Raw genomic sequence first — 25,500 nt, 5'->3', positions numbered from 1 at the left:
CCCAGCACTGCTGACCTTTACTCTACATGGAATAATGCTGTCCAGAGGTCCTGGGCACAGAGAAACTGTATTTGTCACATTTCATCCATTCTATAGCCACGTTTGTAAAACACTTTCATGTCACTGAGACTAGGACACATCTTACAATCAGTAGCATGTTAGACCTGATGAGATACAGTTGCAACAAAATGGGATGAGTAACGATTACCCTGCCAAAAAGATCTAATTTCCATTTACGGCTTTTTAAAATATGTATATAATTCTGTAGTTTATGTTGCCCTTTTATGTTTTCCAATCATTCTAGAACAACCACACAACTGGATGTTCAGGACCCCCACACCTTGTTGACAAATGAACAGGGTCTTTTTCAATCCAGAATGCAACCAAATCCCGAGTATCTGCCTTAATACAAAGCAATGCTGATAGAAATAACCCCAAAGATGTGTGTGTTGTTACTTGTAATATTTGAACGAAGGGACTATGTTTTACGGAGGGCTGTGTTAAAGTGACTTTGCATTGACTAAGCTCGCTCCACTTTGCATGGTGATAAGTCAGGAGAAAGAACGAAGAGGACACACACACAAGAGGCCGTCAAACGGCCCCTTCAGACACTCAGTCACAGCCATGCACAACCACAGGGAGGGTGGTACAGACAAACTAGTTTATGAAAAAAGATATTATGTGTACAGAAATGTTTTGAGAGTTTCAGGCTTCTTTATAATTAATCATGAGATTTTTAAATATGAAGAATGTAGATAGAAGTATAACATCTAAGTGTTTGAAAATCTAGAGTGTTTGAATTTGCTCTAAGTCAAATTGTAAAAGAATATTCTAATATTGTTATTGGTACTTAATTAGATTTAAGTAGATTGCCTTATCTAAAAAGAAGTTTTCTTATAGATTCCTCAGACAAATTTTAAACTCCCTTGTTTGTTTTTGTTTTCATTTTAGAGAGGAGAGAGAGAGAGAGAGAGAGAGAGAGAGAGAGAGAGAAAGGGGGAGGAGCAGGAAGCATCAACTCCCATATGTACCTTGACCAGACAAGTGCAGGGTTTCGAACCTGCGACCTCAGCGTTCCAGGTTGATGCTTTAACCACTGTGCCACCACAGGTCAGGCCTCCCTTGTTTGTTTTTTACTAGCCCAGAGAATAGTTACCATGTATGACTGTAAGTACAGTTCTAATTTTGAAGTTAAGGCCCCAGAAGTTCAGAATGAAGCATCTTGTCTGACGTCAAACAGCAATGGAAAACACCACAGAGAGACACTCCTACCAGGTCACACTATTCCATGGGTCTCTTAAGAAGGAAAACTAATTAATGAAAGAAAGAAAATATTCACCACCACCTTCATCTGCTGGCACAAACTCAAAAGGGGATACTTAACTGCAACTAATTCTTCAGACCAAGCAAAAAAACAAAGTGACCAAAAATAAAACAACAGTGTGACCTCAGGCCCCTTCTATGAATTAACTAAGTTTAGACATGGACAAAACCAAGAAATCCAAAAGGTAATTTAAAACTTAATAGGAAAAGCAAAGCAATAAACACGAGTTAAGATGATTTCTACAATACACTTAAAAAGTGAGCATCCTCTTTTCCTCCCAAAAAAGATAAAATAATTGGACATTCTTCACTGCCTTCCCCTTGGCCCAGTGAGATTTGTATGAACAGAAATATTATACCAAAAGTAGCTAACTTGCAGGTACATAATACAGTTGCCATAAAGAAAAAGAAGAAGAGAAAGAAGAAGAAAGAGGAAGAGGAGGAGGAGGAGGAGGAAGGGGAAGAGGAAGAGGAGGAAGGGGAAGAGGAAGAGGAGGAGTAGGAAGAGAAAGAAGGGGAAGAAGAGAAGAAGAAAGAGGATGAGAAAAAGAAGAGGAAGAAGAGGAAGAGGAAGAAGAAGAAGGGGGGAGGAAGAGGAGGAGGGGGGAGGAGGAGGGGGGGAGGAGGAGGAGGAGGAAGAGAAGAATTTAAAACCAAACAGAATGGTTAGACATTTGTCAGTGAGAATGTCCTCTCTGAGCAAGAAGAGCCAGAGTGGGAGGAGGAGCTGGCACCTCCTGGCCTCTTTCTCCACATTAACATGGGTGATAAAGCATGATGCAGGCACTAAATAACACAGTACATACATTCTTTGCTCATTTGGGGCTTCTTTATTCTGCTTTCTGAAGTGCTAAGGACATATTGAACATTAGATTATAATAATATTCCAATTAAGTAGGGGAAAGGGAAAAATCTGGTTTAAAAGAATTTGTCATAAAAAATTCATGTAACATCATGTGGCAGCCTTCCTATCCCTTTTCTGAGCTATAGTATCAGAATTGAAAACCTTCACCACTGTAGGTGAAAGAAACACTTCCTGTGGACATTGGTATATAAAAAGACTCCACCTGAGAGCTTCCCTCCTAAGTAGCTGCTGAATGGCTTGCTCATGCAATGGTGGCACCCTCATCTGTGAAACTGGGGCAGTGGTACCTGCGATAGAGGTATCTGTGAAACTGGGATAGTGGTACCTGCGTGAGGATTCAGAGAGTGATTTGTGGATAAGTGATAACACAAGATGCGGGGTCAATAAATGTCAGCTCTCTCCCCCCTGTGCAATCATTTCATATGGTCATCTCAATCACCCTGTCAGGAATTCTTTTCAAGTTGTCACTTTTGAGCCTTCTTCAACATGAATTCGTGAGGTTATGCCTAACACTGAAACACCCTTGCATGAAAATAACTTAAAGGGACAGTTGGCAACTGGTTAATACAAGACAGGTGCATCCTCATTTCATACACAAATTTAAGATAAAATTAAACAGACAACTGGCAATGGTTAACCCAAGACTGGTCCAGCAGTTATTCACTTCTCCGTAGATGAGATGCGATCGATTTGTTTTCGTCTATTGGCAAAACTGGCTGCCTGATTTCACTGCTAGATTATTTTGGCAAAATGTACATTTAAGTTAGTCCTTTAATGATCCCCAAATGGACAAGGCTTGCTTGGAATGACAGAAATAATTATCTTACAGTCTATTTTTTTTTCTTTTTTGGGGGAAAGGGCATCTTTATTTTTTATATTAATGTGTTGGTTTTAGAGAGAGAAAGGGAGAGAGACAGAGAGAAAGAAAGATTGATCTTCTATATGTGCCCTGACCAGGGATTGAACCCACAACCTTTGCATATTGGGTTGATGCTCTATAACCAACCAAGCTATCCAGCCAGGGCATACAGTCTATTTCTTAAAAACACTGTACATGCTATTTCACCATCATACTGGAAATTTAGTAACGTTTTCACAGTTCAACAACTTCAGTCATTTTGTTCCTCAAATATTTGATAGCAAAACCCCAACTAGGGACATGAGACAGAGCTATCAAAATATATCTACATGCTAAGTGATGTAGGCCAACACAAAAGGACAAATGTTCTGTGATTTTACTTTTATGAGGTACCAAAAAAAAGCAAATTCAAAGAGACAGAAAACAGAACAGAGAGGATGAGGGTCTATGGAGGAGAGGGTAATGGGGAATCGTGGATTAATGGTTATAGACTTCCTGTTAGGAATGATGAAAAGTTTAGAAATAGAGAGTGGGGATGGCTGCACAACATGTGAATGTAATTAATGACACTGAACTGCAAACTTAAAAATGGTTTAGAAGACAAACTTCATGTTATATATTTTTTACCAGAGGAAAAAGAAGATTTTTTAAAGCATATCTATTGTGACAGAGAACAAGTTGGTGGGGTAAGGGAAAAGAAGACATTAATTTACCAATTATTTATTTTTTCAATACAATTTTCAGTAAACAAGATGGGTATTTTTATGTTTTTTATTTTATATTATTTTTTTGTGACAGAGACAGAGGGAGGGACAGATAGGGACAGACAGACAGGAAGGAAGAAAGATGAGAAGCATCAATTCTTTGTTATGGTACTTTAGTTGTTCATTAATTGCTTTCTCATATGTACCTTGACCAGGAGGCTACAGCAGACTGAGTGACCCCTTGCTCAAGCCAGTGATCTTGGGCTCAAGCTGGTGAGCCTTGCCCAAACCAGATGAGCCCGCACTCAAGCTGGCGACCTCAAGGTTTCAAACCTGGGTCCTCCGTGTCCCAGTTTGAGGCTTTATGCACTGCGCCACTGCCTGGTCAGGCAATATGGGTCTTTTCAGTCATTTCATTTTATCATCATCACAACCTTTGAGGTTAAAAGGCAGGTACTGTGAGCCATACTTATTTTAATGGATCAAAACTCTGAGAATTGGGGTTTTATCATTTAACTCCTCCTCAATTAAGAATAAATAAGCCAGCCGGATCAGGCGGTGGACAAGTGGATATAGCATCAGACTGGGATGCAGAGGAACCCAGTTCAAAAGTCCAAGGTCGCCAGCTTTAGCACAGGCTCATCAGGCTAGAGTGCGGGCTCACCAGCTTGAGTGTGGGGTTGCTGGCTTGAGCATGGGATCAAACACACAACCTTATGGTCACTGGCTTGAGCCCAAACATTGCTGACTTGAAGCCCTGGGTCACTGGCTTGGGCAAGGGATCACTTACTTTGCTATAACCCCCGACCCCAGATCAAGGCATATATGAGAAAGCAATCAATAAACAACTAAGGAGACAAAGGAGCCGCAGTGAAGAATTGATGCTTCTCATTTTTCTTCCTTCCTGTCTGTCTGTCCCTATTTGTCCCTCTCTCTGTCTCTGTCACAAGAAAAAAAAAATAAGCCAGATGACTGGTGGTGGCACAGTGGATAGAGTGCCAACCTGAGATGCTGAGACCCTAGGTTTGAAGCCCTGAGGTCTCCGGCTTAAGCACCAGCTGATCCAGCTTGAGCACAGGATCTCTAGCTTAAGCACGGGGTTGCTGGCTTGAGTGTGGGGTCATTGACATGGCCCCATGGTTGCTAGCTTGAGCCCAAAGGTCACTGGTTTGAAGCCTGAGGTTGCTGGCTTGAGCCCAAGGTCACTGGTCTGAGCAAGGGGTCACTGGCTCTGCTGTAGCCCCCCCGGTCAAGGCACATATGAGAAGCAATCAATGAACAACTAAAAGTGCCACAACTACGAGTCCATGCTTCTCATCTCTCTCCCTTTCTCTCTCTCTCTCTCTCTCTCTCTCTCTCTCTCTCTTGTGCTAAAAAAATAATAATAATTAGCAACAGAATGACATATTCATAACATTTTCAAACTGGAACAGTGAGGTAAGACCATTTAATAAGGGAAATCTGCGCCTAAGGTACTAGGCTGTTTGAGAGTGACCTTGTAGCTGAAGGAAGAGGCTAGAACTGGTGACTCAGAGGGTCATCAGAGGAAAGGAAGAGACTGTCAGAGCTTAGACACATTGTCAAAGCTGAAATCAAAAATAAATACACAGACACACAAGGACAACCTATACTTTCAAAGCATCTGGCCAGACAGAGAATAGCTAAATCATGACTTCCTTTCCTTTAAATATGTACGCCTCAGGCTATAATTGTTGCCCTTTTATGGACTTTCCCGCTCTCCTTTTGCTATCAAGGGGACTCTTTTGAACTGCAGACCACTGGGATGTTCAAGAAAATATATACTAGCCACTGAATCATTCCTTTATGCAACTACCAAATTTGAGTGAGAAAATATCTAATATGGTTTGGTTTGATGATAAAAAGGAAGAAATACTTTAAAACAAACATCTTTTACCCATGAGCTGAGTCTATTTTTTTAAGTGAGTATAAGGAGAATACAGAGACAGACTGCTGCATGCACCCTGACCAGGATCCACCAAGCTAGCCTTGTCTGGGGCCAATCAATGCTCTGCCCACCTGGGGCCATGCTCATAAGTGAGCTATTAATTTTTAGCTGAGGCAGAGGCTCCATGGAGCCATCATTAGCACCCAGGGCCAACGTGCTTGAACCAATCGAGCCATGGCTGTTGGAAGAGTAGAGAGAGAGAGGAAAAAGTAGAGGGAGAGGAGAGAAGCAGATGGTTGCCTCTCCTGTATACCCTGACTGGGAATCAAACCCATGACAGCCACACTCCAGTTGGCACTGAGCCAATTGGCCAAGGCTGAGCTGAGTTTATTTTAAATAGTGCAGTAGCCTACCTTTGTCTTTTGAAGTTCTTGGTGGTATGCTTTCCTCTTCCTAGATTGAAGACTTAGTCTCTCATAGTCACCACTATATCCCAAGCCCACTGTAAAGTACCTCTTAGTTGGGACTCCAGTAATGCTGGTGGAATATACTCTCTAATTACTTTTAGCCTCTTAGGGAAAAAAATGCATTCTTTCTCATATTATGTAAGTTGAACTTCAAAAAAATGTATGCACCTCTTCTACTGCAACCACCAACGAAGCAAGTGAGCTTGTCTCCACACAGAAACGCAATCTAGCTATGTAATTCAGGTGAATAATCTGGGATGTCTGAGGGTAATAACTGTAGGATTAATGATGGGGTTGGGGTCCGCAGTACATGCCCATAATGGTTGAGGATTACCTCAATGAGATAAATGTTCTATAATCACACAGCATTCCAGAAGCCTAAGTCAAATCTCCCCCAAATCTAAATAACAGAACCAAGCTCCTATTTGACTAACAATGTCACCGATCAACTTTTCTAGTTCAAAACATTCTAGAGCTGCCAAGACACTGTAAAATTAATAAACCTTTTCATTTGTCACCACTTTCTAGCACATTTTTATATTTAACTCTTTAAACCTATTAGAATGGAACAGTAGAACTCAACTGGTAGTGATTTGCTCCCTTCATTGGATAATTGGCAATGTCTGGAGACATTTTAGTTTCAACTAGAGGGAGGGAGGATGGGGACATGCTACTGACATCCAATGAGCAGAGGCCAGGGATGCTGCTAGACATCCTGAATACACAGAACAACCTCCCACCGCGAAGACTTATCCAACCCAGAAGGTTAATACAGCCAAGGCTGAGAACTCCCGCGTTAGACCCACCACTATGTGGAAGATAGATATATATATATATATATATATATATATATATATATATATATATATATATATATATGTGCTGAATGCTGAGAACATAAACATAAATGAGACTTGACTTCTGCTACTGTGAGCAGTTCATCGAGTGATGGGAACGGGCAGATAACCCTGACAACGGGCTGTGATAAGTGCCGTGACAGGGTTGTGCACAAAAGGCTTCTAAGAGCAGAAGCAACTACCTCAGCTGGGAGGTCAGAGTACTTCATCAGCAGTGAGTTTCCAGCTGTTGAAAGATGAGTCCACCAAGTAGAAGAGAGCGGTGCGTATGAGGGAAATCAGACACAAAAGCAGGCGTTGCACTGAAGGACTCCGGCGTCATCGGCGTTGTGTGCAAGGGCTGCCAAAGCCAGCCATTAACACGGTACATCTCCCAAAGCGGCCAGTCTCACAAGCACAGGAGGAGGTTAAGAGTTTAGCAGGTGAAGTGATTGTTATGGCATTTTTTTTTAATGTATCAAAAACACAGGTATATTGAGGAGAATATAAACCTCGTGTGAATTTTTAAAATAACACAAGAAGCTACTTTGTAAAACTGGTAATACTAAGGGTACAAGGGTGCTAGGTTCCTCCCACCTCAGGAATATTTTTGTGAAGTTTGAAGAATGGCAAATGTGCAAATGATTAATTCCGTGTGTCTGGAGCACAGAGCAGGGGCAGGTAGAGGGAGGAAGCCGGCTCTAGCGGGACACTGGGCTGGACAGTGTCATCCTGATGTTCTGACAGCCTATGCAGTACCGCCTGTACTTCCCACAGGCTGGGGGGGGGGGTCACAGGTGAGGAAACGGCACATGGAACGTACTGCTGGAGAAGCAGGTGGCAGGAGAAGGGTTGTGAGCGTGATGACTAAATTACTTCAGATGAGAGGTGATGAAAGTCTAAACAAGGCAACGGCACAGAGGAGGACGGCTTTAGATGTGGAAGTGGCGGGATCCACAGGATCACACCTGAGAGATGGTGGCTGCGCGACTACGTGGGCGAGCAACGAGCGCAGAACACGGGGGAGAAAGCTTTTCTCACAGTAGGAGTAAAGACGATCTCTTGTCTGAACCCCAAGACAACCTGTGAATTATGGAAAATAGGTAGATACTCTTATGTCCCATTTACAGATGAGTTTAAGGAAGCCCTGAGGGTGGAGGTCTTGCCAGGATCACACACCTGGCATCAAAGAACTGACATTAGAGCTCAGGGCTCCTGGCATGTGATTTGGGTTCTTCCCATTCATGCCCTCTTTCTAGTCACATTGTATAGTTATAATCAAACCTGATAATCATGTTAGATCAGTTTGGAGCAAATTTCCATAGCCCGTAATAGCCTTCCTTGGACAAAATTCTGAAGTGATATGTTAGGAGCTTGTCCGCTTCCAGGCAAAACCCATTTTGACTTCCATGTAAATCCAAAACACAATTAATTGTGACTGTGAAATTCAGGACAAATGATAAGAAGAAATTTTCCTAAATTGTTCTTTATCCAGTCCCCTGTGTATGACCAGAAGAATTCAAAATATTTATTTTTATTAATTCATGAGCAATCAAATCACACTGGAATAGATCAAAGTTCTAGCAGCTGGCCTTGGCTCCTACACACATACCAACAGGCAGGTGTTGAAATGGCCAGGGCAAGCACATACCGCTTATGATCAGTGCACTAAAAATGAAGTATCACTTTTCCTCCCAGTGCATTTCCACCTGGGGAATTCACTACAAAATCTCTATAAATGTGTGTGATGCAAAGATCATCTCTCTGCTAGACAGTGCAAGGCTCAATAAATAAATATAAATAAAGATGGGACTGACATGGCGGACTCACTCCATTGACCAAGTAGTGCAATGATTTGAAGCCTGAGCTTTGGCAGGGGAGGTCTGGATGAGGGTCTCAGCCTGTCACTGAACCAGCTGAGTAAACTGAGGCACATAAAGTGCTTCTCCTGGATTTCTTGATCTATAAAATGGAGCCACTGATACATATCTCCTATAAAAATTAAAGATTGCAAATGTGAAATGTTTTCATACACTCCCATTACCTGAAAGTTTTGAGTAACTGATATCTTCTATGCTACAACAAAAAGCACCATAATCTCCATAATTTTTCCACCTAAAATATAATGTGACTCTGTAAGTAAAATACAGCTGTCTGAGCAGATGTGCCCCTTCCTAGGAAGCCCACCAGTGGCTTTTCACCTTTCACAGACTCCTGGAGATACTGACCTGGGAGAGAGGGCATTCTTTGGCTAATGTGCTCTGGTTCATCTCCTTGAGAAGTTCCTTTAAGGCGTTGCGGACTGTGGCGTGGTTCCACTGCTCCGCAGGCAAGTCTTCCAACTTCGAACAGCTAGGAAACAGCAAGAAGGAACAACACGCAGACCTTAACAAAGGGCCCTGACTGCAGAGGCGCACGGTGCCGCGGTCACGAGTGGGTCCTGTGTCGGCGTTCGAAGAACTGCTGAAGAACGGGATCTAACGAGGGCCCCACGTGAGGGAAGGGGAGCGAAGGACTGCTTCTCTAAGGCCTTGACAGGACCCAACAGTCACTTCAAGTGGTTATCACACTAGCCTGAGAAAAACAGTCACTCTGGATACGAAGACACGCTAATTTCTAAAAATAAGCTTTCTCTAACCTGCTGGTGGAAATGGTATGGCAATACGAAACGAACTTCCACAGTGCAAATTTAATTACTGGACATGCCTAAAGTTAAGTGTAAAGAAGTGTTCCATCAGATTTGATGGTTAAAGGCCCAACTTTCCCTCTCAGAGCCTAATTCAGAGATGTTACTTCCTAATCAAAAAATAACTTTTAAGAGAAGGCACCAAAACATTCCGAGATGAGGATGGAAATTGTGAGTTCCTACTAAAGGACAAATTCTCGAAAAGGGGAAAGTTCAAAACGTTTACACTAAGGGACCATGTTTAAATTCTGTGACTTTCAGGGATTTTACACAGAACCTCTAGATTCTTTAAAAGAGGCATAGTTTGTTCTGGAAGCTGTATCTGGATGGTAGGGCAGAGACAATTCCCAGAACCTCTGCAGGCCATCAGAGAAAGAGAGGAAGAGAGGCGCTGTGGCCACGCCCCTTAGTAAGTCTGCTACAGGGGCGGAACCCTGGCCCTCCGGACACAAACTCAAAGCAGCAGAGGTGTTTATTCTTCAAATACTATGTGCTAAGCATTTAACCAGAGGACCCATTAAAGTTGGGGCTGCGGAAAGTTCCCCTTTATGGGCTGCAGAGTTTTAATGATTTATCAAGCTTCCCCTAGGTTACCACTTCACTGCTTCTGAAAACAGAACATAAAACAGTTGGAATGTGGACTATAAAGATGCCTGGTGAAGTGGCCCTCCTTCCCCCCCCCCCTCTCCTTTCTCTCCTGTCGCCCACTGCCCACACATTAACACAGACAGGACACGCTCCTCTCTGTGGCGACTCTGACGGGACGGAGACGCTGAGAGTACGGAAGGGCGGGTGTTCAGAGACACCCACCTTTGTAACTGGATTTTCAACGTCACAACATGATAGACGTCTTGCAGCATGTCGGCCACGGTCGCGTCGGGCGCATCCGTCACATAGCTGAGGGGGAGAGGGTTCCACCGCCCCAGCTTAATTATTCCTGCACAGAGAAGAAAAACACAATAAACACATATCTGCTATTTATTAAGCCTTCCCATTGTTTGTTCAATGTTAAGAAGGTCATTCAATAGTCAACACTCAAGGCCCACTCGGAGCAATTTTACAACTCCGTGCAATAACCTATTTCTCTCTGGCTGACAATAGGGTTAACTCTACAGAAAGATGAGAATACAGGGATGAGGTTCAAGGATGGACAATCACTTATTTTATGTTTTGCTGTTTCTTAAATTACGTAGGAAGCCATAAGGATACTTCCTTCCCCCAAAGTCTTATTTCACACTCTAACTTAAGACTGATGCTAAATATACCAGACTGCTGATTTCATAGACCAAAAAAAAAGGCGAGTTTTAAGTAAATATAAGATTTGGTTTTGAATTGTACAAGAAAATTCCTGTGTGTGGTCTCAGCACATACACAGTCACATCCTGACTGTGGTGTGACCCCCAGCATGAGGTGCATTCAGGATTCGCTTCCAGATTCTCATTTTGCCGGGCAGAGGCCTTGTTTTCCAAATAGCACAATGATTGACCACTGATGACAAATACAATAACAGAGATACCTTCAACTCCCTTTTTTTTTTTAATTCCTCAGCTCTACTTAGAGTGACAATGGTACCCTTTCCTGTGGGATTCCTGTGGCGTATGGTAAACACATGACAGTGGAGCCAGAATGAAAACCCTGGTCCATCTTAGGCTACATGGAGCAGCAGTTTCAGGAAGACCCTTGTCACAGAAAGTTTCATGTGAAAATGCTAACATATTCTTAAGATGGACTCATCTTATCTGGGCGTATATAACATTGATGGAGAAAAATGAAAAAAAAATCCATTTTATAAACAACACAGAGTAACAAAAAATTTATTTGCATGTTATGAAAAATCTAATGGACAAAGTCAGAAATTGTCACACATACACACTCACACACACACAGCAGAAGAAAAAACAGCATTTGTATTTTTATTTTTGACAGTACAGGTAAGTCCAACTACACAGTTCTTTCAAAAATATTTTTTATCCTAAAACACAGAGGACACCTATATATTCCAGTAAGCTTTTAAAAGCTTCTCACAATGATGCTGAATAGCTGTGGGGTGAAATTCCAATAACAGGAAACAAACTCTCTGGTCAGGCCATGTCCTGTCCAAGATGAAATAAATGAATGCGCAATGCCTGACATAATGCTTGAAAACAGGGAATAAACAGAACAAAAATATTAAAATGATGCACTGTTTCAGTATTAAGATTTAACAATCTGGTGCTGAATATGCTGCAGTATAAATAGTGCCTGGACTCAGATCCAATAAAGTAACGCAGCTCTCATTCATAGTACCGTATGTCTCCAGTTCTGGCTCCTTAAGTCATATTGCACTTGCCAAGGAAAGCTGTTTTCTTGTGGGGATAGTTTCCCTAGCGTTCACTCCCATGACAATGAAAAGTGCACAGCACGCAGCACGTGGAGGCCTGAAATGAACATGCAGGGCCCACTGGACAACCACCCATGAGAGCCTGGATCTGCTCTCTTTACAGCTCTGACTCCTTCTGACAATGGAAAATACTAAAGAGCTCCCATGTAACATGTCGAACAAATTTTGTTTTGTTTTTTTTTTGAAAAAAGAAATCATTCCACAATTTCAAATTCCTTTAAAAAATCATCATCGTGATAGCCTATAAGTTAAGTATACATTGTCCATGTTGTAAAGACATGGTATTCCATTATGAGAGATTAGAAGAGGATAAAGATGAAGTTGACAACCTTGCATTATGAAAGGGAAGTAGAAAAAGCTGATTGTGTGGGTCATTTTGATTACTAAGAATACAAAGATAATATGAAGCAAAAAAAAAAATCCTGCAAATGTACAACCTGAAGGAGATTCAACTATGCTGTTGTGTCATTATTCATTCCCTCTTATTGTGGAGTAGTGTTCCACTGTAAGAATATACCATAATGCAGCCAGCAGCAACAGAATATACCTGTATGACTTCATTTATATAAAATGCAGAAACAGGCAAGACTGATCTATGAAGCTGGAACTCAGAAAGTGGTTGCTCTGGACAACAGGGACAATTGACCAGAAAGAGACAAGGGAACTTTCTTGCTTCAGTTGGTGTTTGCATGGATATAAAAATTGTCAAATTTCATAAAACCAAACAAAGTTTTATTGCATGTAGACTAAACCTCAAAAAAAAAAAAAAAAAAAAAAAAGTAAAGAAAAAGGGAGCAATCTCTCTACAGGAAATAATAGACAAATCATTCTACTGGAATAGCAACCGCCACTTAGGTAAATTCTCTCCCCGCATTGATGAGCCAGACAGAGACTTGTTTGGGCTGCAATTAGACACACACAGGTGTCTCCACAACACTTAATACCTCTACCAAGCGCAGTTGCTACAGGTTGGTTTATGCCTCTCGGAAGAGAGCTGTTGACGGATACTATTTTCAGGCAATGGGAATGGCGTGCGCTCTTTCTATTCCGCACCCTCCTGACTAACCTGCACACTCCTAGAAGTCACGTTCTTTGCTCAACTCTGTACTAGGGTCTGCAGGGGCAAGATCTGCTCAGACATCTAAGTCCAGAAGGCCGCTCTCCTCCAGGCAGCCAGGGACTTGGAATAACTCTTTGTAAATGAGACCTTCCTCCAAACAGGATCTATGACTAATAAATTAACCCTCTGAAAATACATTCCTTAGATACAATCCTCCTGCTCTGATATAAAATAGAAAAAAATATTACAGTGCCTAGGAGGAAATCAAATTGGGAAGCATTATACAATAGTCACTAAGAACACAAGTTTCTAAGTCAAATGGCCTCTTTTCACATTGTGACTCCCCACCTAATAACCCTGGAGATTTAGCAAGTTACTCAACTCCCCATACCTCAATGCTCTATTCTGTAAAATGGAACTATAAAAGTACTGACCTCATAAGAATATAGTGCAGAATAAATCCGTAGTCTTTAGTACAGAGCCTGAATATCATTAACCCAACAACTGTTTATAGTCATTATTTAGATGTTTTTAATACAGTGTGTCCATAAAGTCATGGTGCACTTTTGACCGGTCACAGGAAAGCAACAAAAGACAATAGAAATGTGAAATCTGCACCAAATAAAAGGAAAACCCTCCCAGTTTCTGTAGGATAATGTGGCAGCCTGTGCACATGTGCAGATGATGATGTAACACCATGTATACAGCAGAGCAGCCCAGGGCCATGCCAGTCGAGATGTGAACGGTACAGAGGAAAGTTCAGTGTGTTCTGTGGCTCACTAAATTCGAATCTGTGACCAAAGTGCAACATGAATATCGGTGCGTTTATTTTTTTATTTCTTTTTTTCTTTTTCATTTTTAGAGAGGAGAGAGACAGAGACAGAGAGGGAGAGAGAGGAGAGAGAGACAGAGACAGAGAAGGGGGGAGGAGCTGGAAGCATCAGCTCCCATATGTGCCTTGACCAGGCAAGCACAGGGTTTTGAACCGGCAACCTCAGCATTTCCAGGTCAACGCTTTATCCACTGCGCCACCACAGGTCAGGCCAATTGGCGCGTTTATAACGAAGCGCCACCACATAGGAATAACATTACTTGGTGGGATAAGCAGTTGAAGGAAACCGGCAGTTTGGTGGAGAAACCCCGTTCTGGTAGGCCATCAGTCAGTGACAAGTCTGTAGAGGCTATACGGGATAGCTACCTAAGGAGCCCTAAAACAATCTGTGCATGAGCCCACATTGAACTGCACTGAATAGGTATGAAACTGGGAGAGTTTTCCTTTTATTTGGTGTAGATTTCACATTTCAATTGTCTTTTGTTGCTTTCCTATGACTGGTCAAAAGTGCACCATGACTTTAAGGACACACTGTATTTCTCAAAAGGAAGATATAGTCCATTTATTTTTTTTTAATTGACCCAGAGTTTTTGGGGGGACTACAGCAGAGCAAGTGACCCTTTGCTCAAGCCAATGACCTTGGACTCCAGCCAGCAACCTTGGGCTTCAAGCCAGTGACCTTTGGGCTCAAACCAGGAACAATAGGGTCATGTCTATGATCCCATGTTCAAGTCAGCGACCCTGGGGTTTCAAACCTGGGTCCTCTGCATCCCAGTCCGACCCTCTATCCACTGTGCCAGCATCCAGTCAGGCGACCCAGAGTTTTTTGTTTTTTAATGACTTCATTATCTTTCAATCTTTAGTTTGGTCATGTGCCTCACAAAGGGAGACTACAACAATGATCTCCCTCCTTCTATTTCCCCAACCCTTTTCATGTCTTCCATCCTTACTCCTCAGGCCTCCTTTTCTTTTACCTATGGCTAAAAGGGTACTTTGACAATAAAAAGGTACTTTAACAATAAAACTACAACAATCTCTTTCCCCTCAGTCTCTCATGTTTTGCACCAGCAAATGTACTGAAATACCTCCAGCTCCTCTATGAGACCTTCTGCCCTAAGTATCTAGTTTCAACCTTTCCATGAGGACATGGAGGAACTGAGGGACTGGGTTAACCTGATGGAGCAGAGCCCAGATTCCCTTCAATTACCACATTCCTGCTTTCCTCAGTATTCCATAAGTCACACTGGTGCATGTGTGAGGCACATCAGAAGAAAAGACTGGAAGAGAGCATGGTTCCAAGTGTGGAAGGCCCTGCATGCCCAACTCAGCAGCACACTGTGTGAGTCCGAGGTCAGGAGCACAGTCTGGATCAGAAGTGAATTTAGGGTCTACGTCATCTGCTTTCAGCTGAGGGATTCTGAGCAGGTTGGTTAGTCTCAGTGAGTCTCAGTTTCCCTCATCTGTAAAATGGGGATAATAACACTATCTACCCTTTAGGATTGTCATAAGGCCTTAAATGAGAATTAGAATTAGGACTGGGGTTGGCACACAATGAGTGTTTGATAAATGTTAGGGGAAAACAGGTCCTTGAAAGTTTTTGAGTGTAGATGTAATTTGGGAAAATTAACCTATACAGGAATACAGGTGGATTAAAAGAGGGAAGCATTTGCGGGAAGATAAAAGAGCTGCAGTAATACGGCTAGGTATGTCTAAGCCTAACCAGTAGAGTCTCTTCCTGGCTCCCTCTGACGAGGGCTACCAACCTCACCAAATGCTACGGTGCAGTGCAGGAGGACAAAGAAGAAAGAACTACAGGCTATGGGTCTGCTGGAGATATCTGACTCACAGCATTGAAAAAATCTCAACAAAAATAGCATAACTATAAATATACAGATATAATTTCCAGTGCTCACCCTCTATGAATAGGTTTTGTAACCCCAATCTGGAAAATGAGAAAAACTAATTGTGATTAAAGTTGATAATACTACATTCACAATGACACACACATATACATACGCACCTGGAGCCCAGCCAGGTACATAGCACATGTTCAATGGGTGCCAATTCTCATTTCTTCAGTCAATACATACCACACTCTCATTATGATTGGAATATAGATCCCCAATATTCACTTCTAGAATTCATAGACATTTTTCAATTTCTTCCCTGACAATAATTCTAACCCTGATCAACCCAGCCTAAAGTAATCTCTTCTCTACTCAGTTGCTTAATGAATATTCTTGGTCAGTTTGTGTATCTTAGAAAGGACTTACTTGATCACAATATCCCTTTACAGTATGTTACAGTTTGAAAGTATTCTTTCCAATCTATTAGTTCATCCTCATGAGAACAGCAAAAGGGTCAGCATTCTAACTGGAAGTGAGCTGAAGATCAGAGAAGAGTCACTTTCTGAGGACAGTAGAGGGTTAGAGTCAGGACCAGACTGTGGGCTTCATCTGACAAGTTTTCTAACTACAGGACCAATAATACTCTTTCTACTAAGCTCCGCCCATACGGCAATCCCCCTAACAATGGGCCCTTGGAAGGCTGGGCCAAGATTTGTCCACAATCACACCTCAGACAGGGTCTTGACATTTAATGTTAAACAAAGGAACAAATGAGACCAATAAGCAAAGAGGTGACAGGCCCAGAAAAGCAAGCTATACTTGGAACTTCGCTGGAAAAAAACTGCCTCCCACAACAGTGCCATTTCAGAAATAAACATTGTTTCCAAAATTGTCTTTCCTATTTCCAAGGAATTTATCATCTGCAAACATTTAGAAAATGCCTGGAGTTGAGGACTATTACAGATGCAGTTTCAAGGTCTTTGAGTCACACATTATGGCCTTTATTTTGGGGTTGAAATTCATACAAATGTTAACATGACCGAATTGAGGACAATATAAAATTATCTACATCCAGACAAATCTGTTCACTAAAATACAGGGACTCAATCTACTCTTTGTGTAATCCCTTTAGACCAAGTATCAAAATGCAATTGTAGGTAAATTTCCCATTAGTGACCTAAAATTAAGTTGAGAATGGAGGCAATCTTTGTCTAAAGTTAAAAAGATGCAATAATGGAAACCATTTCACCCTCCCAGTGCAGTATTCTGTCACTCTCACCTTTCACAAAAAGAAGTATCAATAGGTTTCTTGTATGTTCATATGTTTTTGTTATTTTTATCAATTTGTAATCTATCTCAGAGAAATCAAATACTCTTCTCAGTAGATACATAATCATTAGTATTATTTACCTCTGTGTAAAAACAAGAGTGGTGAGAATACACATTCTAGTTCATCAATATTTCATTTTAACTTTTTAGAAAGTTGACCACTTAAGAGAATACAATAAAATGTGGTCATAATACAACATAATCAATACAGCATCAGAAGGGATGTATTAAGAAGCAATCCTTCATTAATTCATTTATTCATTCATTCAACAAATTTTTCTTTTGTGTCTCCAGTGTAAGTCCCAAAGATTGCAAGATCACTCAATACACACTATATCTGTAATTACCTCACAATTGAGTAGAGAAGCTTATTATTGCTACACACATAGCTAACCACTCTTACAATAAGCCAAAATGATAGCTTTTATTCCCTATACTTCAAATATGAGAAACATTGACTTCATGAAGGCCTGGAACAGATACCTTGTAAAGTACGTGCCTCCCCGTTTGCACGGGCATACAGACAGTGGTAAAAGATTGATTTATTTATTTGGCACATTGTAGAATAAAACACCAGCCTGTGAGACAGCTATAGGCACCCACCCAGATATCAGCAGTATTCTTATCATGCAAGTCAGTGAATATTTTTCTTTTATTCCAGGTACATGTTAGCATTATTTTTCAAAGCAAAGTGAAAACTCAGCCCAGGAAAACAAAAAGAGACATTAGCTTTAATATCCAAAGACTGGGGTTTATGTATCTCATAACTCCCTAGAAAAGATCTCCTCAAAAGAGTATCAGTTAAAAAAAACAAACAAACAAACAAAAACAAAAAACAAAAAAACAGCCTCAGAGTAACTAAGCCTTGAGGCTTCTGGTTCATGATATTATATGCACAGTACACCAACTGCTGATGACACCCCTTATAAAAACAGAAGAACTCACGGCATTGATTGCATTGGTTCATCCTCCTCAAGTGGTCGTGCCCCTATGCTAAAGCATATAATTTTCTGTTGTTCGGCTATGCTTTGTTAAAGAAATTTAAAACTGTCTGTCCTATATAATAATAACATAGAATTATTTATCCATAAATCTGTTCATGGGAAATCACTACCCAGTGGTATACAACAACTCTGCCTGTTTCTAACCTGTGGCCAACTGTGGTATATCATCAAGTAGTAGCAGCATAAGGGCAGAAACTGTGGTTATTATTGTTAAACCTGTGGTGGAAAAGACTTTTCAATGAGAAAAGAGAAAAAAAAAAAAAGCAAAACAAAAGTGATTTTTGAAATGTATATATTTTCCTTTTTAACACATATCTTAGCCGTACCCCAGTACAACCTAGTGTAACTCTTCTACACCTTCTGTATTGATGTCAAGACTATATTTCAAATGTCTTGCATAGAGGTAAAAGTAAGTGAAAAATTAAATAGCAGTCTTCTGGCATTTTACATTATTTAAGTGTCATTATAGCTTGCACAAATTAATAAAACCTCACAACATAATTGTCTGAAAACTTACAATACATTTAATCTTGTATTTATAACAATACAAAGGAAAACATCAGACAAAAATAAATAATTCAATGATTCAGAATAAATGTTGAGGCTATATTATTATATAAATTATCTGAAAATCAACACATATACATACACACACAATAAATGGACTATAATCCCATCTCCACAGATAGCTCCTCTGTCTGCATTAATTTGGATATTATTGACAAACACAAACAAGGTAGTATTTTATTTTTAAAAATACTAACTTTTAGCCCGACCAGGTGGTGGCGCAGAGGATAGAGCATCGAACTGGGATGCAGAGGACCCAGGTTCGAGACCCCGAGGTCGCCAGCTTGAGCGCAGGCTCATCTGGTTTGAGCAAAGCTCACCAGCTTGGACCCAAGGTCATTGGCTCAAGCAAGGGGTACTCAGTCTGCTGAAGGCCCACAGTCAAGGCACATATGAGAAAGCAATCAATGAACAACTAAGGTGCCGCAACGAAAAACTGATGATGCTTCTCATCTCTCTCTGTTATTGTCTGTCTGTCCCTATCTATCCCTCTCTCTCTCTGTCTCTCTAAAAAAAAAAAAAATACCAACTTTTAAAGGAAAAAAGAATGCTAACTTTTATTCTTAAATATATCTGTACCATTCAAGGAAGATTATCATCAATAATATTATTAGTATTAAAACACTGAAATATAAAGTTGGAGTGCTTTCTGAATACACTATAGTGATATACAACTGTCTGTCAATCTTTTCTTAAACTGACTATGCCTTTACACTATAGAAATGTTCTACTTAAAATACATATACAGTATGACTTGGTGCCTTGAAATTCTATACATGGTTTTTATATTTTGCAGCACAAAGATTTTGTCTCATGTAATAGATGCTGCTTCACATTTGGGAAACGTTATGTTATAACCCTGACTTTTATTAGATTATTTAATATAAGCACTAAGTAACTAGACTAAATTAATAAAGACCCTATTGGAAAAAAAAAACAGAGAGAACAAAATTATTCCACAAATTAAATAAAACTTTCTGAAGTTGGTATTTTAGAAACCTTTATTTAATTTTGAAAATTCCGATTCATCTGAAAAACAGCCAAAAATATTGGTCAGGATATGAAAAAAATATGGTTGGTGTATAGTTATTTATTTCATAAGAGTGCCATTTAAAATCATTACATAGGGGAATAAGACAAATGAGAAAGGAAAGTGTTACAAAAAATTATTTTGGATCAGTTAAGTTCCTGTCATGGGTTAAAAACTCTTTTAACTGGCATATATTTTATTATTGTTCTCAGTTTAATAGTTTAATCATTACTTAAGATAGTCTGGAAGTAAAGAATTAATTTTGGCAGGGTACATAAACTGGTTTTTTTTTCTTTTCAATTCAGAAATACATTTGCATAAAGAGATTTCCCTCTAGCATTTGTCCCCCTAAAATATCTTCAATAATCAAAGACACAGGGGGAAAGTATACTCTTTTAAACAGACTTTGCTACATTCTAACAGATGCTACTCATAAGTTATGTTTAGGACCATGTTTCTGCATCCTCTGGGGTAAGCAGCATCCACTGAAGATCTAAAAATACAGTGGCCGCACACAGTGCCCATCCTAATTAATGACATGTATTCTTTTCAGATGGGAGCTGGACTGTTGCAACGGGTTTTCCTGAGGACCGAGCTTTCCAGGTGCTTCAACTCAACACCCTTGGAAACCCTATCAGCTAGAGGCTCCAATTATATATTCCAGAATTTTTCCTTCTGGCATATTTATTCTGTTTCCTCTAATTTAAGATTACATAATGCATGATGTTAAGGGCAATATTATAACGGCATGTTGATTATCAAAGAAAATGTTGCCATATAATATGAAGGCAAAAAGTATACTCATTTATGTTGTACATTTTTATTCATGTTTCAACTAACCTGATTTCACAGTAATTTGTTAAGAAACTACAAGACATGGAAGCAAATATAGTTGTAACTAATCCAGAATGGTAACTGCTTTTGGTTTAGAGGTTTTTTTGTTTTATTTGATTTGATTTTTGGGGGGTTCCTTTAAGAACATTTTAATCAATTTTACTTTCAATTCATCTTCATAGCTACTCTACTATGAAATCTAATAATGTACATGTTTTGCAGGTTTCAGATATTTTACATTAAAAAATATTCTGACAATTCTTTGACTTCTATTTTTTGGAAATGTTATTATATTTAAAGCAAACCAAATAAACCAAACTTTTAAATACGGCACTACCATTATAATGGCTCTAATTAAGACATCAAGGGCCCAACACATAGGAGAGGCTCTCTCTTCAGGCAAATGTTTCTTGAACTGAATGTAAGGTAGACCTGTAGTCACTACCTACTTGGTGATGAATAATGTCAAAGATCTATTTGAGCCCCCTAAAATACTCAAGTCATGTCAGAAAAATGCCATTGAATCAATGGGCAACTGAACTGTGATAGAGACTTAGAAATTATTCCTGAAAAAAATGTCTCATTATCCTTGATAGTTAAGTAGTTAGAGATTATCTGGAGGGTAGGGGAAGGTTGGACATGGGAGTCTTTTCTCCCTATGCCCAGGAATTTTCAGTTTGGTAAGTACTGTGCTGTTGAGAGCTGTCATATTAAATGAATGCGTTCCCAGCTCTTCCCGAGCCATGTGGGCAGTCGTGCTCCTCCCCCACGACCCCAGCTTCTGACACCAAAGACCAAAGGGTAGAGATGCCAGGAGATGCCGAGTGGAGCCAGGAGTGAGAAGCAACGCCCAGGTTGCCAGGTAAAAATGAGAACCTGAAACATGCAGATCAAACCGTTCGATTTCCTCAAAAAAGGGCAGAGACCAAAAGATTCTCAGATTCCTTTTTTCCAATTTACCAGCTAATATTCTCATTACTGTCAAGTAAAATAAGTGAAAAGAGAGGGGAAAGTTAGGGCACATGAGAAGGCAAATGGGGTTAAGAGTACATCATCACTGAATTATATTTCTAAGTTTGCAGGATTTGACATAGTTGAATAGGTCAAGGCCGGAATAAAATGGTTTCCTGAATATGCATTAACTTCAGAAACTCTCTAACTTATTTAGACTATAAACTTCCAGAGGGCAAGAGTCATGTCAGTTTAACTTTTATAAACGCTCACTACAGCTCCATAAGTATGAAGATGCCTAAAACACAGCAAGCATGTGATGGCCACATCACAATAAAGCCACTTTAAAACAGTAGCAGACTGGCCCTAGCCAGTTGGCTTAGAGGTAGAGCTTCGGCCTGGCATGTGGAAGTCCCAGGTTCGATTCCTGGTAAGGGCACACAGGAGAAGCATCCATCTGCATCGCCACCCTCCCCCTCTCCTTCCTCTCTGTCTCTCTCTTCCCCTCCCATAGCCAAGGCTCCATTGGAGCAAAGTTGGCCCAGGCACTGAGGATGGCTCTGTGGCCTCTGCCTCAGGAGCTAGAAGCTCCGGCCGCAATGGAGCAACACCCCAGATGGGGAGAGCATCGCCCCCTGGTGGGCATTCTGGGTGGATCCTGGTCAGGCGCATGCGGGAGTCTGTCTGCCTTCCTCCCCACTTTTAACTTTGGAAAAATGAAATAAAAATAAAACAGCAGCAGCCTGAGTACCACGATATCAAGGTTGGTCTCAGATGCTGCAGTTCCGTACCTTGGGGCGACTCACTTAACCTTGCGGGGCCCCTATTTTCTCTTTTAGAAATGATTATTTAAAAGCAAAAACAATGTTCATTGAAGCATTATTTACAATAGCCAATATGGAAGCAACTCAAGTGCTTGTCAATACACAAGTGGCTAAAAAAAAGAGGTGGTACATATATGCAATGGAATGTTACTCAGCCATAAAGAAAAAAAAGAAAAATATGAAAACTTACCATTTGCAACATCATGGATGGACCTAGGGTATTATGCTAAGTGACATAAGTCAGATTAAAAAAGACAAATAACATATGATTTCACTTACAAGTAGAATCTAAGCAGCAAACTAAACAAACAAACACAATAGAAAGAACAAACGCATATATGCAGAGAACAGACTGATGGTTGTGGGAGGGGCGGGAGGGGGGTAGGGACTGGGTAAAAACGTTGAAAGGGTTAAGAAAAACAAATTGGTAGTCACAAAATACTCACAGGGAGGTAAAGCACAGAATATAAAATGCAGTCAATAATACTGTAATGTAACTAAATATAGTGCCAGGCAGGTACTTAAAATATTGAGGGAACCTGACCAGATAGTGATGCTGTGGATAGAGCATCAACCTGGAATGCTGAGCCCCTCATACAAAACCCTGAGGTCACTGGCTAAAGTGAGGACTTGTCAGCTTGGGTATGGGTTTGCCAGTTTGAATGCAAGGTCACCAGCTTGAGCACCAAGGTCACTGGCTTGAGCCCGGCGTTCACTGGCTCGAGCGAGGGGTCACCGGCTCAGCTTGAGCCTCCTCCCCCCCCCACCATGTCATCAAAGCATATATGAGTTCGTGATGATCTAACCACTATGCTGTACCTCAGAACCGACACTGTTATAGAGTGCTGTAAAAACATGCCAGCATTCAGGAACCATAAGTGAACATAAAAAAGGTACGCACAACATTTTTTTAAATGTTTTTAAGGGGAAGTTTCTTTTACTTAAGCAAAAATGTGAATCTTCCAAAATGTCACTGGCTAACATGGCAAGTTATCTGATGTAGTCAAAAGCAGCTGGGCGTTCAAATTTTATCTCAGTAACTGGGGCAAGTCACTTCGTCTTTCTGGACCACCGTTTTATTGTCTTCAGAAGTGGCTGAAATCTGAGAGGCAGTGTCAAGAACTGCATTTCACCACCTGCTCTCTGCTGCGAAGCATCGCAGAGGCCCTCCCCGTTTGTAAATACTGATGTGTCTATTCCTCACGAGACTCACTCGAGACTGGGAGTTCCACAACAGCGCAGGGCCGGCAGATGGTGGAAGCACAAAGGTGGGAGGAGGGAGGGGCAGAGGGAAGGGAGAGAGGAAGCGAGGGGGGGAGAGAGAAAAATGAATGGGAAAAGGGGAGAAGGAAGGAGAGAAGATGAGAGGAGGGAGGGAGGGTGAGGAGAGAGGGAGCAGCACTGGGCCGCAGCCCATGGGCAGCACCAGCTCACTCTGCAGGTTCACCTGACGCTCGTCCCCAGACTCTGTCCCCAGCAGCCTGCTAACCCCCAACAAGTAGAAAACTGAGCTCCCACATTCTTGACACCCTGGACATCCAGGAAGACCCGCGGAAGAACCATCCTAGACAGTGGCTGAGGCACAAAGAAAGGCCTGAGGAGACGAAACCCTCAAATCCAGTCTTCTCATAAGATCCACATCACCCCCAGAAGTCCGTAGAGATCATCTCCTCTTGCAGCTCTGACATTCTCAATCAAAACACCTGGGGCCCAGTAATGGAGGTTTTGATTACGGTCATTTTAAAAGCACTTAAGACTTCAAAACTGTGAAAATAAGCTCAACATTGAATTGGTAGATTAATTTTTCTTTCATTATAATATTACTTTTCTATAAAAATTAAAAAAAGGAGGGGAAGAACCCAGCTTTTGACTTCTCAGGGAGAGCTTATTTTTAAACTTTCAAAGTATAGTAAACAACTTCTAAATTCAGGATAATTGAAGGTCTGGCAGTTGGTGAGCAACACAACAATGGCTTTCCTATCAACCACAAAAGGAAACATGGCTCAATCAGGACTTTATTAACTGAGTATCATTCTGCAACTGCACTTCTCACTGAAACAGCAAAAGCTTCTGCCCACACCCTACTAAATGGACTACTACCTGAATAAATATAATTGCGTTCATTATTTTTTACATTAAAATTAGTAGCTAAGGGTGACTTTCCCAGGGGTTCTTTTATGTTAATGAAACACACTAACACAGTTTTTAAAACAAGTAAGGTACTCTCAGATCAATTCTGCATTTCCATCACACCAAACAGAAGAAATAAATTGTTTATATACCTTCACAAATAAATAATTTCCTCTCCTAAAAGGTAGATTTGTATATAGCCAAATAAAGCCCCTGGCATAACCCACATAAGTAAACAAATTAATTCATTCAGGAAGTATGATGCTGAAAATTAAAATCAAGTACTGAAATCTCAAAATTATCTACTTATAAATACTAAGGAATTCCCTAGGAATCATCAATGTATGAGACCCTGAAGATGTAAACAAGACTTATTTTTATTCAGGGCTTTCAAAAATAAGAACTGGGAAGGAAGATGAGAAGACAGGAGTTATATGAGAGGAGTTATAAGTCTCTTTTGTGTTTCATTAGAAAAAAAAAGACTAAAAAGAAGCACCCCAAGAGCTATGGTATCAAAAGGGGGATTTTTTTTTAATGCAACTATCCTTGAAATGACTTGAGTGGTGTTTTATTTTTATTCTAATATCAAGACACCATCCACTTCCTACCTCTAAAAGAAAGAAAAGAGACACATCTCAAACACTAATTTGGTCACTCTGGTCACTAAATCAAATGAGAAATTTTAAAAAAAGATCAGTTTATCTCACTTTTTGTTATTTGTTGTTTTAAGACATGGTATATTGTACGAGATCTTGGAGGAGAACAGGAAACACTCACTACCATAAGACTGATTTTCTTCATGTCTAATCTCTTATATAATGATCAGCTGCATGTAACTAAATAGGTCCAAAGTTTGCTTATACTCATTTATAGTTGTTCAGTAGTATATTACCATATTCACTTTATAATGGTCCATCAAAAAACTGGGCATTTCTTTTATGCTTCTCATGGTATTGCTATGTTGCTACACTAGAAGAAAGTAGTTAACCAAGTTATCTAATATCACATTAAAATTAATTCACACCAGAAACAAAGAATAAGTTATTAATTTTTAAGTTCTGATGTA

General features: G+C 40.5%; 1 protein-coding gene across 4 annotated transcripts in view; it reads right to left on the bottom strand.

Moving 5' to 3' along the window:
* SATB2 (SATB homeobox 2) overlaps positions 1-25,500 on the bottom strand; it is a 203,236-nt gene that overhangs the window by 113,118 nt on the left and 64,618 nt on the right. For all 4 annotated transcript variants that reach the window (XM_066281183.1, XM_066281181.1, XM_066281184.1 and 1 more), the window contains 2 exons: positions 10,457-10,583; positions 9,189-9,312 (listed from right to left, as the gene is read on the bottom strand). In XM_066281183.1, coding sequence (XP_066137280.1) covers positions 9,189-9,312; positions 10,457-10,583 — 251 coding nt within the window. The remainder of the gene's footprint in view (positions 1-9,188; positions 9,313-10,456; positions 10,584-25,500) is intronic.

Source organism: Saccopteryx bilineata, chromosome 5, assembly GCF_036850765.1.
Source record: "Saccopteryx bilineata isolate mSacBil1 chromosome 5, mSacBil1_pri_phased_curated, whole genome shotgun sequence".
Lineage (NCBI taxonomy): Eukaryota > Metazoa > Chordata > Mammalia > Chiroptera > Emballonuridae > Saccopteryx > Saccopteryx bilineata.
This window is presented reverse-complemented; position numbering and strand designations above follow the sequence as displayed.